Below are 15,936 nucleotides of genomic sequence, written 5' to 3'. Positions count from 1 at the left end.
CGGTTACCAAAGGTAAAATTTGAACAAAGAATGTACTTCGTTGGTGTTTTTTGTTCAAATGCTTTACTTGGATGGTATTTTTTGGACACACCAAATTTGATTGGTATTTTTTTGAACGATTTTGAAACATAGTTACCCATATAAGTCATTTTCCCATTTCAATACGATAAAGAAAAAAAAAAGTACATTATTATTATGCTCGCCGTTCCTTGTGACTGATTTCCAAATTCCAACTAATTTAATACGTGAACACTGAACAGGTTCTGGATAATTGTTGTTTATATAATAAATTCTTTATATAATTGATCATTAGATAGTGTCAAATAACCTATAATTACTTAAAATATGAGTGTAAAAACAATGAGTCAATTTTATTTTATTTTATAGCATTATACTTTAATTTGTATCTATTATATCATTTTAATATGACAAATCTATTTGATCATAGTCATGTCATTCAAATAATTTTTTTTATTTTTTAGTAGAATGCATTGAGAGAGATACATTTAGTAATTTGTCTATTGTATCATCCTACTTCCAACATTTTCTATATTACAACATCATACTTTCTATTACAACAACCAAAGGAACAAAAATGTATTTATTGCTTAACAGTTATTAACATCACCGATCCAAACTCAAATAACCAAAAAATAGATTGAAATGAGCATCCAACACTGGACACAAAACCGGATTATGCCAGCACCAAAAAGCCTACAAGTGGAGGAAAACCAACATTACACTAATTGAAAATTGGCAGAACAACCACGTACTTTTAGTTTTATATTAGACGGTTAGTTAAAAAAAGAAGCAACAATTTACCTAAGCCAAATGTCACAAGTCCCACTTCCTCAAGGTATCATGTATATCTATAAGATAATGTAAAAGAATATGAAATATGAATGGTTAATGTAAAACTATGAATAAAGAAATCGGGGGTTTAAAAGTAAAGAGTTTTACTTGAGGATTGTAGGTTAATACATATGGATGTGAAAGATATCAATCTTCATGTAACACCCTGAGTTCAGAAGTGCAAGTTCAGGGTTCTTAGTGTAAATAAGGAAGGTCGACTCGACGAGTCGATGGGTAGACTCGTCGAGTTGGTGCTGAAGGGAGAAAACCCTAATCCGGGGGTTGTGCCATATATAAAGCACATTATAACCCACTCTAGCCTCTTTAGCACTCCCTTTGACGTCCAGAAGCTTTCACCATCGATTTCAAACCCTAATTTGAGAGTGAGAAGGATATAAGTGTGTTTTGGAGCTTGGAAAAGAAGGATACTTGAAGCAAGAGTTGGTGGGATCATAGAGGAGCAAAGTGGATCTGATTTCCTTGCTTGTTGGCATCCGATTTAAGGTAAAAAGTTGTTGCCTTGACCTTGTTGTGCTTAGATTGTTCATGGATGAAGTTTTAGGGCCAAATTGTATTACATGAGTCTCTTTTCGAGTATTGGGCTCAGATCTGTGGTTGCTACTGCAGATATAGACTGGTCTTGACTCATGAATCTGGGAAGTGATAGCTTTGGGGATTGATTGAGAGTGCCCTTGCCTTAACCCTTCATTTTAGCTTGATTAGAGCTTGTTGAGCCTTGCATGCACGTAAAGTCGGAAACTTTACGTGTGAATCTGGCCCTAGGAGTCCAGATCTATGTATTGGAAGCAATGGAATGGTATGTGATCATCTGAATGAAGATGTCACGAGTGGATTTGGCGAGTTGGAAGCACAACTCGGCGAGTCTATTGAAGATTGCCTTGGACTCGGCGAGTATGTGCTTGGACTCGACGAGTTTGGTCGTGGAATCCTAACCTTTTCTGGTTAAGCTGTGAATCGGTGAGTCGATGGATGACTCAATGAGTTGAGCAGTAAGGGACTCAAAGCTTGTTGGACTCGACGAGTCTTGGGGAGACTCGACGAGTTGAGTCGTGGCATGGGAGTTTCTGAGCATAGGAACTCGATGAGTCAACGGGTTGACTCGGCGAGTAGGGTCAACCAGGAAGGTTGACTTTGACTGAGGACTTTGACTTGGACCAAGGGTTTACCAGTTTGACTTCCAAGGGTATTTTGGTAATTATTGGTGTTTATTGGTAATGCTTAGTGGTGGAGTTCGTACTGTTGGTTGGAGCAACGTGAGCTTATTTCTTCAAGTCGACAGTTGTAGGTGAATTATCCTCAATATATCGACAGGGTCTAAGGCACCAAGGCTGGATCTTTATCGGATAGGAATTCGGGTAGTTGTTTATATATGATTTATACTTTATTTTAATACGTAAATATGCTATTATAATTTGTAACTCGTTCATACGAACTCCGTTTTTGACGTTATTTATATCCACGCGTAGATGGAGACGTACTCTACAACTTTCGTTTAGACTCCATCGGCTAATTTTGACTTTATTTTTAAAGTTATATTTTTAACAGGCCGGGACAGGATTGGTCCGTTAAAATCTCATAACTTCTTTATCCGATGTCCATTTTCGTATGTCTTTTTATCGTTATGCTACTAATAGCGAGATCTTCGATTCTCGTTTAGGTTGTGTCGGCTAAAACCTCTCGATCTAATACTCGAACTTCGGGATGTACACCGCTAAGCCGAAACTTCGAAAAATCATAACTTTCTTATAAGAAGTCAGATTTGGGCGTTCTTTTTATGGAAACTCTCAGGTTAACATATTCTACGACTTTCATTTAGATTACTAAGGCTAAAAGAAGCTCTATCATAAATTCACTATTTACGTCTCCCGGTGTCGTGCCGGTTTTGCCGTAAAACTTCGACGGGCCATAACTTCTTCGTTATAACTCGGATTTCGACACTGTTTATATGTACGGAAACCTTGTAACATATACTAAAACTTGGTTGATATTATTTATTCTTAATAATATTTTGTCGAAAAGTTATTTTCGACCCCTATTGCCTCTAAATTGACTAGCCCGGATCTACGGGCGTTACAATTATCTCCCCCTTAGGATGATTACGTCCCGAAATCATCAACGAAACAGGATTGTATAATGACTCCATACGTTATCTCTTCATCCTAGGTAATAACTGTAACTTCAATGTCGCTTCGAACGAGTATCTAACTCTTGGACTCCTTGACTGCAGGCGGTGCTCGGTCTTGCGCCTGCTCGTTGGACTTTCAATCATGACCTTCGTGTCACAACCTCATTATTTATCAGAGACTCCTTCTTCTTAACAAACTTAGGATAAGTTAATTTGATTACTACAATTGACCAATGTGTCATATTCTAATGACCTATCATCGTATGTAGCAATGCTTAGACTCAGGTATCTTAGAGTCAAATTAGCTAGTCATACAGTTTCTATGATATTAGATACTATCATAACATAAGTGGTGAAAGTGTTGCTCAAAATAAAACATTTCAAGGCTCCAAGATGCCAAGAGTCCAGATCCAAAGGCTAAGGGGCAACACCAACACTCCAAAGATCTTCCTTCTCTACCAAGAACACTAAAATGATACCAAAATGTTACTCCAAGGCTTCAAAACACTCACACATACTTAGGGTTTCGAAATGAGGGTTATAAGGGACGAAGGCTGAAAATAAGAAACGTTTCGAGGCTATAATGGCCTTTAAATGAGGTGCAAACCCTAAAAATTAGAGTTTGTCCTCTGCATGAGAATGCTTGGCGTCCACAAACTTACGCCTAACATTCCATTCCCTACACCTGGTGTTGAGACCAAAATGCAAACTTAATACAAAGCAAGGCCAATCAATATGAATACATGGAAACTGGCGTTACAAAACCTCACACTTGAAGAATACTTGATAAATTGCTCAACTTTATTTACTCTATTTTTCTCCTAACTTTGAATTTCAACTTTATAAGTAGAAAAACCAAATTTGGTTAGCAATCAAAAGTATACATTGCAAAAATAAACAGCCAATAGGGATATAGGTTTTCTTTAAGTGAAATTAATCATTATTTATTATAACGATAATGTAAACATGTCAAAATCATACCTAATCGCCGAAGAAAATAATTGTAAAATCCAGCAACATATTAGATCATGAATGACATGGCGCATAAAGTCCCTAGCCCCACGACTTGATCTTTATATGGTATTTCTTCCTAATTATCTCGAATGATGAATCTTTATTTATTTCCAGCACACAAGTGTACCATGAAAGTTGAAGAGAAAGGACTCCTGAATCATGACATGTTGAAAATGCCATGTACAGGGCCGGATGAGAGTTTTCAAAGTAAAATTGTCAAATAATATTCAATTAGAAAAAAATATGAGCAAATTGGACTGGGTTTTACCTCATGCTGTCTGGAAGAAACATAAACTTTTTTGTTTTCTCAAAAGCGTGAGGAATTAATGGCTTGAAATTGTGTATTTCATGTTAACTGAAAAAAGTAGTCTTTAATACTTCTGCCTACTTTAGAATCCAAAATTAAACTGTCAAATAGATATCCACGATCCATGAAACTGTGGTCATTGTTGTATAGAGGGTGGCTAGGATCCATTAGGAAGAATAGACAATTCTTCCTACCTATCTTGACTATGATTTGAAAAGTTTTTTTGTTTTTTTTTTTGGGTCAAAAGAAAGGGAGAGTCATTTACCATGATTCAACAATAGATAACAATGCAGTTCTTAGGGGGGATGGGGTTTAGGTTAACAAAATGTTGTCTAAAGAAAGAAAAATGAAGTCTAAAACTTACATGAGGAGTAGAGACCCATGAATTTGGACAACTCTAATATGCACAAACCTAAAAGATCGCAGATTCTGTAGTAATCACCATATTAAAATACCAAGGGAGAAACCCTTCCACTACAATCTGGGACGAAGTGGGATTTAGATTTTAAGCTGCTTGTTCTGGTTGAATAAAGGGTGGTGATTGTGGGGATTTGGCTCCGATGCTAAAAGCAAGAGAAAACGAAACAAATGAATTAATTATTTAAGTTATATACATGTTATGAAAAGTAGTTTCAGGGGAAGTGGGACTCAAGGAGAGAAGAAGTATCATGGAAGCAGAGAAGGAGGAGAAGACGGAGTTGTCAGAGAGTTAAAGACAAAGGTGTGCAGGGAACCAAGGAAAATCAGACGATTATTAGAAAACAGTGAGATCGTGGGTAGGTTTTTGAAATCCATGTGGATAATGGCAGAGGGTTCATGTTGCTGCATCTACATACTAATCTTTGGAATGTGGATAGTGGTAGAGGGTTCATGTTGCTTCATCTACATACTTATCTTTGGAATAAGGTTGAACTTTGGAAGAAGGAGGAAGAGGAAACTGTCCAGAAACCATAAATATGGACTTTAAATGGTTGTGATTTAATTTGGAGATTGATCGAACAGTTGTGTTGATGGTTATTAACGCCCCGACATTAGTAATAATAATAATTTTGAAAAGAAAAAAACAGTAAATTCGAATTTATATACGCATATTAAAAAAATTATCAAATGTTTTTGGTGGAATATAGAAAAGGACCTTATTTTTTTTTATAATTTGTTTAACTGATGAAAGCGTTTGAACTAATTTGTTTTGGAATAAAGTTAATACATATAATAGCATCATGTTTTTTAAAGATGTGTCATAAAGTATTTCGTATTATGATGTTAAATTTATTTTTAGAGAGAAATTTCAGACGAATTTCATTTGGCAACGATTATTTTGGAAGTGACATTTTGGGTTGACAATTCGTATTTTTAAGTGCAATTTGTGTACCTTTTGCACACTTATCTCGTTTATGTATCACATTTAATGTTAGAACATTACATCTTATTCATAATGTAGGGAGGTTTCATATTATCCGGGGATATGCATAATTTTTATGTTGAGTTTAAGTGGTTTAAGGACTAGAATCCATCAAGGAAGGTGAAAGAAGGATTGAGTCAAAATCTTAGAACATTCGGGCAATAAACGAACAAAATAGAAAATTTAAGATTGGTTAGACCTCAGGAGTGAACACATGAGCCGTGTGAATTTACATTGGAACTCCACATGGGCCATGTGAGTGAATATGGATGGGAGTCTTGAAGGCTTCACACAGGTCGTGTGGTTTGAAAACATGCAATTTTTGGTAACTTACTTTTGAGGAATTCCATATTAAAGCAAGACACTTTACCCTTTACATGCATCGCGTGGATTTACACTGAAACCATAGAGGCTGTGTGCCCCATATGATTTTTTTTTTGGCAAATTTTGTTTTGAGCTTTATTATGGGACTATCACTTCTTTGGATACATACATACACACTATCAGAGACTCACTAGTGATCATAAACATATTGAATTATAATATTTTTGAATAATAATATTTTGAATCATCCCTATTTTGATCATATTATATTCAATATCTATTAAAAAACTTTTAATCTTTTAAAATAAAGTTTGCTATATAAAACACTTTATATTTTAAAAATTATTCTTACAAAATTATTAGAATAGTGAGTAGAAATATATTTTTTTACATTTTTATAATTTTTGTAGAAATTTTTTTCTAGGTTATTTTTAGATTTTTTTAAAAAAAAATTCATGATTATATTTATTTTATAGAGAATTAAATTTTAATAACTTTAGTATTTTTAGAATTTTTGTTTTTTTTTTAAAGTACCTAAAAACTTATTAGGTGGAAAAAAGATCACCACAACCAATAGACTTATGATATATGTTGGCGAGAGAAATTAGAAGGTTCATGGGCATCTCATGTGTGCTTAGGTTTACACAAATATTTTTCAAAAATTTTCATTTCCACACAAAGTTTCATATATTTTCATAAATGACCCTTTGTCTTTTATTAATTAACCATTTTTTACATTAAATCTAAACCATCAAAGTTCACCTATCAATTTTTGAATTCTTAGGTCATCCTATATATATACTAGTTGATTCGAACTAAAATCTCTAATCATCATACTATACATTATAACTTATATAAAATAATATTCATTAAATTCTATCATTAGACATGACTTTTGAATTGATTTGAACATAATAATTCACAAAATATACTACAATCTTCACAAATGAATAGCTATATATAAAATTAAAATTAAAAAGGAACTGCAAACCACGACTTAAGTGGTTTAGTTGGGTACTTGGGTTCCAATCTCAGAAGTTTCAAGTCACGCATCGATTTGTGTTCACTATCGTTTTCTTCAAATCTGTTTTAACCATAGATGCATTCCACCAACCATCACCATTTTATTCACTATCGTTTTCTTCAAATCTGTTTTTACCAGAGAGACATTCCACCGACCATCACAATTTTATTCTATCTTTCGTCGGTCAATATAGGTTTGAAAGAAAATTTGGAAGAAAAATCGCCGACACCGCTTACTGTCATCATCAGCTACCGATTACCACCTAAACGTCTGTTTCAATCTACCATATCCCTTGAGTTCATGTTGATTCAAACTAAGATCTTTAATCATTAAAGTAGATATTATAACTTATATAAAGTACATAAGATATAGACGTGACTTTGAATTGATTTGAACATACTAAATCACAAAATATACCAAAATCTTCACAAACGAATAATCTCATTTAAAGGGTCCGTTGTTTTTAAAGAAAATGGAGAAAAATGGGCAATTGGGACTAGAAACACGTTAGGGTTTTTGGATAAAATGCCTGTCAAAAGTACTGCGAGGATGGGAAAAACACTAGGCCCTCGTTCTTAACAAAAAGGTCTCCGATCGAATTCAACTCCCACGAAAAAGGTTTCCACGGTCCTCTTTCCATTTCCAAAAACGCTGATTTCCGGCGAGAGTACCCCCTCCCAACTTCATCAATTTATTCTGTATATCGAGTACCATAATTGTTTGAGAGAACAGGCGCCCGTTTATTGTCGTTGCAGTCGCATCGTTCTGCCAGTGACAGTTCCGTTTTGCATTTGGAGCTGAACGACGTTATTGATTCTATTTAGCGAGACAGGTGGTGGACCGGCGTCATCGCAGGAGCTGTAGAACACTGGCCATCACCTTCCAGAACTCTCCGGACGGAATTCAATTTTGAATTCGGGTCAAGCGAAAATGGGTTGATGGCAAATGGATCCGACCCGAGGAGCAGGTTTCGCTTTACCTTTTTTTTAAGCCTGCTTGCTCATTTCTACCTTTTTTTTATAAGTCTTGCTTGCTCATTTTTACACACTCATGCTGTCTCTATTAGTTCTAGGGTTTTAAATTTCTTAATTGAAATTAGGGGATTTTGTGGACGTTGTCTTCTACCTTAGACAAGTAAGTACACATGCATCTAGGTACAATGAACGATGGGGGCGTATCTGTATGTATGCTGCACTTTGTTGTAAAAACTTAGGTGATCTGTTTTGAGTTTATGTTATATCTTCTAATCCGTTTGTCTCAGCCTTCATACAATGGGTGAGTGATTACCCCAATTGAGGATCTATGCTTGTTCATCGACCCAATTGGAAACTCTTGCCATGATTTTAATTTGCCCTAGTTTTCTATGTTTGTTTTCTTATGATTTGAATGTGATATCTGCATCAGAATCTTGTAACTTCCATGTTTGTTTTTGCTAGATTGAATCGTTCTGATTTTATTTCCTTTTGTGTTAAAAAATCTGGAAGAGAACAGCAAGATCGATCATTGGGGTAGGCGAAAAGGTGGAAATCTGGTTTGAGGAAGACGATCTACGCGATGCTTGGTTCCCTGCAACTGTAATTGAAGAATTGGGAAACAATCGATTCCTTATTGAATACCAGTGTGACAAGGCAGATCTTCGTAAAGTCACAGTAGATCGTCATCACATTCGCCCCGCAACCCCTCCGATTAAGGATACGAATTTTGTTTTGTTAGAGAAGGTAGATGCTTTTTATGATTTTGGCTGGTGGACTGGTGTAATCACCAAAAAACTTGCTGATAGTAGGTATATTGTGTATTTTAAACACACAAACAAGGAGAGAGAAGTCAGTCACCTGGAATTAAGGCTGCATGTTGAGCATGGTGAATCAAGCTCTGTGAAGCGTAGCTCTGAAGAGAGATCAGCTGTTTTGTTAAACGTTACGGGTCCAATTGACAAACAAACTTCCATTGTAGCATCAACGATGAAGAGAACAAAGGTGACAAGTGCTGGCAGCAACGATAAACATCTGAGGCCTTCTAAGAAGTTAAAGCCTGGAATCACTTTTGATGATCAAACCCTATCAGATGTGGGAGGAGGAAGTAAAGAAGCAAACAACCCAACTGCAACTGCAACTGCAACTGCAACTGAGAATCTTTCTCGTGGAAAGAGAGTGGTGGGTTGAATCTGTCATATTAAGCAAAGTTTTTAGCTTGTTAAGTGGTGTTGATGATAAAGATTGCATTTTCTACATGTCCAGCTTGTTAACCGAGAAAAGAATATTGAGTCGAGCAGTCCAGTGATTACTTCTGCAAGAAAGAAGGGGAGATCAGCAGCAGCTGATTCTAAAGGTGTGAAAGCTTTACCCCAAGGTATGGCAGAAATCTTAATTTGGATTTTGTATTCATCTCAGGTTTATTTTATATATAATATACTAAGTTATAAGTGTTTGGCAGGGGAGATGAAAATACAGACCCCGAAGATTGTTGAGAAGGAGCATGTTCCCAGAGAGTTTGGTCCTCCTATTACATGTGTTATGGGTTTGCAGTGTAAAGCCATGACTATCTCACAAACCAAGAATGTGAAGAAAACTGTGGAGTCAGGTGTTCCATTGACACCCAAGACAACAGGCAGTCAGGTGCAACATCCAAAATTTGTGTTTTTGGTTTTTTATTTAGTTAATATTCAATATTCATATAAACACACATTGTTTGCCTTTGCCATGTATGATGTATGATGTATGATGTATGTAGGAGGAAAAGGCAGCGGATGGAGGCGTGAGTCTGAAGAGGAAGAGGGGAAGGCCATTCAAATCACAACCCAAGACACCCTTGGCAGGTAGGTATAAATATAATTATAAATAAGTTGTTTTTAAGCAAAACATATCTCTCGACTAGAACATACCTGATTTGTTTCTTTCATAATTGCAGTGACCCATGCGAATGGAGATGCAGGGCAGCAGAGAAACACTCCAGTAGTGAATAATGCAGAAAAGCTGCCAAATACAAGTGTGAAGTATCAATCAGTAAAAGGCAAACGAGGCAAGCGACGAAAAATAAAAAGCATAAACATCGTATCTCCAGCGCAAGCACAAGGTAAATGATTATCATTAGTTATTATTATAGTAACTTGGAAGTTGTTGTGGTTGGAAAGTATTGTTGATGATTTGTGCATACAGCAGTTGGTAAAGATTCATCATCGAAACAAAAAGCAAAGGAGAATGGGGGTTCAGGTTCAGAAGTAGTTGTTGAGAAATCAGCAGACAGAATGTCGATGTCAATCTCAATCTCGGATGATCAACCACTGTCGAGGTGGATTGAAGGGATGCAGCAGCAGCCTTCAGCATCGGTGAAGAAACAGATTGAAAAGCTGTCGTTTGAGAAACGAAGCACGCTTTGGGCGACATTGGAATCAATGGAACTGTTCCGGATGATCCCACAAAAGCCGCATTTCCGTCCACTGGAGAAGGAGAAGGAATGCACGCGCGAAGGACATGCCATCAGCAAAATGGTGAACTACCTGCGGGTGGTGGAGGCCGCCTCACAGATGAAACTGGAGAGCCCAAGAAGCGCGTATGATGACAACATGGAGGCGCTGCTGGAATTGGAATCCCATGGATTTGATGTCAAGGCTGTGAGAGAGCGCTTGAGGGGGTTGCTGAGGATCAAAGAGAAGCAGGAAGGCCTGGAAGAAGAGTCGAAGAAAGTGAAAGAGAAAATGGAGGCGGAAAGAGTTGAAGGGGTGAGGATTGATAAGGAGATTGAGTTGGTGGATAAACAGGTGGTGGCCCTGCTGGAGAAACGTGTACAGGTGTTGAAGAAGAAGGAGAAGAAGGATGCACAGGTTGGCGTGTTGGAAGCTGAGGTGGATGGGATTCGTCAAGGGATCGATCAGGCTAGACGCAATTTTGATGACTTGGCTGCTGCATCTCTTTGTGTTTCTTCTGTATCTCAGCAAGCATGATATATATGATATAATGCTCCATGGAAAGAAGAAGAAGAAGAAGAAGAAGCTTTGTTTTTTTTTTTTCTTAATTTGTTGTGGTTGTGTTAGTCAAGTCAAGTGACTGTAGGGGGGGTTTTATTTTGATTATTCAGTATTGTATGTGATGCTTATTTTCCAGTTAGACTTTTAGCTGCTAAATTAAATACTTAATCACCCACCTTAACATTTACTGTTTTGGTTAGCAGGGAAATGTTCGGTTTGGAATTGTTATTTATTTACTTATTTTTTTTTTGCAATTTCTTGTTAGATTTTAATTTTACAAGGGTTTTTTTTTTTTTTTTTTTTGGTTGGAAAAGTACTTCAAAATTTACTCTATTTTTAAAAAAAATCCCTTTGGAACATTTGAAGTCCAAAATTCCATTATTATTTTTGCATTTGAAAACAAAATACCGTACACAATAAATTTTTTCCATACCCAATAATTGCTGCTTTAAAATGTTGTATTGTATAACTATATAATGTATAAATTGTTGTGTATGGTAAAAAACTGTTGTGTACGAATCACTTCCCCTATTCAATCAATCGATATGTTTCCTTTCTTATTTCCCCTCAATCTCGACCCTTTGTACTATTTTCTTAATTTTCTTTCTGATTTCTAGGGACGTTTGTTTTTGTGATTTTTTTAACCTTTTTGTTTGTTTTTTACACCCATTGTTTTTTGGTTAAGCTTCAAACTATTGGGAAAGAAGATGAAACCAGGTTTGCATTTTTTTTACACCATTGGTGTGGAGAGGCCATCTGAAGTGACGCCTTGGTATGCAAAGTTCTTTCAATACTTGTACTCTTTTTAATCTGTTTAATCTTGTGCTTAAATCCATATTTTTTGTGCTTCCTTGTAGATGATGTCACACTTCAGCCTATTTCATTTAGATTTATTGTTTTTTCCATTTTTTCTTTTCGATTTATAGGTTCGATTTTGTAGTTGCAACCTGCCAACAGCTTCGTCGCCATCAGCCACAGGGGTACCCTTGAAACAATATTATTTGTATATTTTTTTCCATCTAAAGGTTTGGATTTTCTTGTTAATTTTCTTTTTTGATATACAGGTTCATCTTTCTGATTATTGACTCATTCCCCAATTCTTGTTTTTCATTTATAGACTCATTCCCTCTGATTTTGTTTTTATTTCATATTTTTCCCTAATTCTTGATTTTAATTAACATGTAGTTTTTTATTTTTCTGAAGGGTTGATGTTGGTTTCAGATTTTCTTATGTGGTTACTAAAAATTCTTAATGATCATATGTCTACCGATTCCTTTATACGATTTATATTGTCTCTACTCGATTCCCCAGTTTTTTGATGGGCCATTATTCCAGAAACGTTTCTCGGTAATGTACTTTTTATATTGAGAGCATGTAACAAAACATTCAAGTGAAAACTCTACTCAGGTTTGTTCTTACAAAAGTTACTTGTGCATAATTGTACTTTGTTTTTCCTAATATAATTGGTAAATTGATGAACATTTTTGTTCCTTTACATAAATCTTATAGTTCCATAAAATAGATTGGCCTACACAAAGAGCTTCTGGTCTATTTCGACTATAGTAGCATCATGTCGTGAAAGATGATTAAGGCACTGAAGAAGTTTTACATCAGGTGAGTATTGTACAAAGTTAGTGTGTTTGTTTTAAGTGTGTGTTTTTTTTTTTTTTTGTTTGAAACTAAGTTTTATGGAGTTACTGTCTTTTTTTATAATCACAACATATGGTTAAACAAAAATACACATATGCATAAAATGAATAGATTACATCATTTTCAAAATAACTTTCATATCTTACAAGTTGGTTAAACAAGGTGGTTTTTAACCTTTTTGATTGAGTATTGATAATGTTCTTAATTCATCACTTTTCTTGGGGTCCTCACCTTACAACATAAAATGTTTCTAAAAAATTCACTTTAGTCCATGTTAGTTTAAGACGATTCATATAATGTATGTTTACATATTCTTTATAGAGGTAAAAGTTCACTGCCGGCTGTAACGTTATTAATAATATTTCAGACAACACATTTTCCTCTTCACAGGATGTTTGGTTATGCATTGTAATTTTGATTTTTGATATGTTCATATTGAACTAAACATTTTTTTAACAGATCTTGATTATTTGGTAACAAGGCTACCACTTGATTCTTTGGGTGTGATTTTGGCTGTATTTCTCTTGTATTTATGACGTATTAAAAACTTTGCACGAAAAATGAGCATGTCTTGATGATATTTATGACGTATTAAAAGCTGCTTTTCATGACATAAGGATGCCAATTTCAGTAACTACTTAATTTTTTTTTTTTTTTTTTTTTTTTTTTTTTTTTTTTTTTTTACCTTATACTTGCAAGCTTTTAATGTATATGGATTTGGTCTCAAGGATGGTTGCTCGACACCAAAGCTGTTAAAGGACCTAAACCTCAAGGTAGACATGAGAAGTAATATTAAACACCAGATATTTGTAACATTCTCAGTTAAATTTCATTTCAGGTGGGTAAACTATTAACAAGAGATTCTTTGGAATTGTTAAAAAACATGGAGGTTAGTTTTTCAAATGGTGAGTTTTCGAACAATTTTTGGAAAAAAAATGATGACGTTTTATAGCATCCTACATTTTGAGCAGTTTTTTCAATGTATTTTGACAGTTGTTTTTCTTTTTACTATTTCATGACTTTTATAACATCATATTTTTTTTTTTATAATAGAAATGTACTATAACTCAATCCCTTTTGATGAATCCATTTTTATAGTCACAAAAAATGTTACCCCACTCCCAACGAATATCATGTGAAAGAGTCGTAGAAAGGGATTGAGATTTTGATGTGGGTAGATATACATGTTTCCAAAGGATTATTGGCTAATTGCATGGATTTATGTTAGATTAAGTGTTTTTTGGGATGATTAAATGATAGTTTAGATGGTCTGTGTTATTATGGTAGAATTATTATTATTATTATTATTATTATTATTATTATTATTATTATTTACAAGAATAGTGGCATGGTTGTGGTCATTCTGTTTATAATCACCAAATTAATGCAAATTCTATAAAATATATTACATAATACAATACGAGCTAGCAGGCGATGAGAAATTATGATTAGCGGAAGTCAATTGCATGTTTAACAATTTGTTGGATCAAATGGCCCCTTATTTCTCTTCATTTAATTGTCATAAACCGACTGATAACAATATGTATATGCTTTGTGTTTATTGAAAGATAACATGTTTCTTAATGGAATTAATTATTGAAAGAGACTATTCACCGCCGCGGTTTTGCGTGCGTACGTAACTAGTGTGTGTGTGTGTCTATATATATATATATATATATATATATATATATATATATATATATATATATATATATATATATATATATATATATATATATATATATATATACACACACACACAAGAATTTTATTTAATTATGCTATTGTATTTTTATTACATCTTACTACATTTTCTATGTTTGAATAAAATTATCTTATTGTAATTTATTGTTTTGTTACAGATGATGGGATGAGAGGATGGATTATCATGTATCTATAATATATCCAAGCCAAATAGTTTTATCATAAACTTATTGTATTTACCTACTAGATGAGTGACCCCGCTTATTTTATTTACCTACTAGATGAGTGACCCTGCAATGTGTGATCTTTATTTTGGTCTTGTTTATAAAATGTTGTTCCTACATGTGGGAAATCTAGACTGAACGGATCCCATCATCAACATAAATTGTAACAGGTGTCTCATCTCTTGTTTTCAGGTTAACCATCTTTTCTCCAAATAAAACATTTTAGTTAGAAAAAAAGAAAAAGAAAAAGGAAATACAAAAAGTGTAATAGTGGAAGACGTCTTCATTTTCTCATTTTTCACTTTGGTTGGAATCGGAATGATCTCGTCCTTGAATTTTCCACCAGCAGCCTTTCTATGGGACTCGACCTACTCATTATCAAATAAATAAATAAATTAAAAGAAAACTTTAATTAAAAGAAAAAAAACATAATAAATTAACTTAACTCACTGCAGCCTGATCTTGTTCCTTTGAAGCGTTGGACTACATTTTCTGATGTGATTCCCATTGGAAGAAGACAATCTTTGGCTTGTGCCATGGTTGCAAATAAAACACAATAGATGTTCAAAACAATCCAAAATGGAAACTTTTTTTTGATCATTATTTATTATTAACAAAGAGGGAGAAAAAATGTCATACTTTTGGATTAACAGATCCTTCCCAAGCCATAGGATTGGTGGTCATAGATTCAAGCCCAACATTAATACGTATTTATATATAAAATTAATTCATAAACAAACCAGAAAAATGGCGTAATATAAGTATAATAAAAAATAATTGAAAAAAGATATTCACGGATCTCATAGAATCCAGCTTTAATAGCTACTGCATGAAGACCTGAGGAACATTGTCTGTTGATGGTCCTAATTGGCACAGTTTCTGAAAATAAAAAACAGGTAAGTCATTATATTCAGACAATCATGTAAAAGGAATTATTAGAGTACGAGGGTATTTTGGTCTTTTAATAAAGAAAAATGGAATTGATTCCTTCTATTATCATCAAACATGGAGTTTAAAAGAACATGACAAAATTGAATTCTATCTGTTTGGAAACAAAACATGGAATGAAATCCTGAATTCACTTGCTCTTTGGGAGGCTGGTCCCAATACTGATCCAACAACAGTGTCTCGAACTTCAACTGAATTAATATTTCTTTTTCTATCAATGCCTAGAAATTACAACAAAACAATGTAAAAGTTGTACAAGATTTTTCAAATAAACAATAAAACACAAGTTGAAAGCATTTACCTTTAAAACTGGGGCAACTATATCATCATGATATGTATCCTTGAGCCTACCCCTCTCTGTTTTGAAAAGGGTAGAT

The 15,936-nt window shown here is 34.4% G+C and overlaps 1 protein-coding gene across 3 annotated transcripts; it reads left to right on the top strand.

Annotated features, from left to right (window-relative positions):
* The first annotated feature begins 7,541 nt into the window (after positions 1-7,541).
* Positions 7,542-11,220, top strand: LOC145014835 (DUF724 domain-containing protein 7-like). Of its 3 annotated transcripts, none has more exons than XM_078973266.1 (7): positions 7,542-8,036; positions 8,561-9,222; positions 9,307-9,418; positions 9,503-9,684; positions 9,800-9,884; positions 9,977-10,141; positions 10,225-11,220. In XM_078973266.1, exons 1-7 carry the CDS (start codon positions 8,015-8,017, stop codon positions 11,007-11,009), a joined length of 2,013 nt encoding a protein of 670 aa, XP_078829392.1. In that variant the 5' UTR covers positions 7,542-8,014; the 3' UTR covers positions 11,010-11,220. The 3 variants fall into 3 exon arrangements, with proteins under 3 accessions (XP_078829392.1, XP_078829393.1, XP_078829394.1); XM_078973267.1 differs by having other exon boundaries at positions 7,544-8,036; positions 10,228-11,220; XM_078973268.1 differs by lacking the exon at positions 7,542-8,036 and adding an exon at positions 8,227-8,344.
* Positions 11,221-15,936: the final 4,716 nt, after the last annotated feature.

This window comes from Lactuca saligna, chromosome 9 (assembly GCF_052625555.1).
Source record: "Lactuca saligna cultivar CGN05327 chromosome 9, ASM5262555v1, whole genome shotgun sequence".
Taxonomy (NCBI): Eukaryota; Viridiplantae; Streptophyta; class Magnoliopsida; order Asterales; family Asteraceae; genus Lactuca; species Lactuca saligna.
This window is presented reverse-complemented; position numbering and strand designations above follow the sequence as displayed.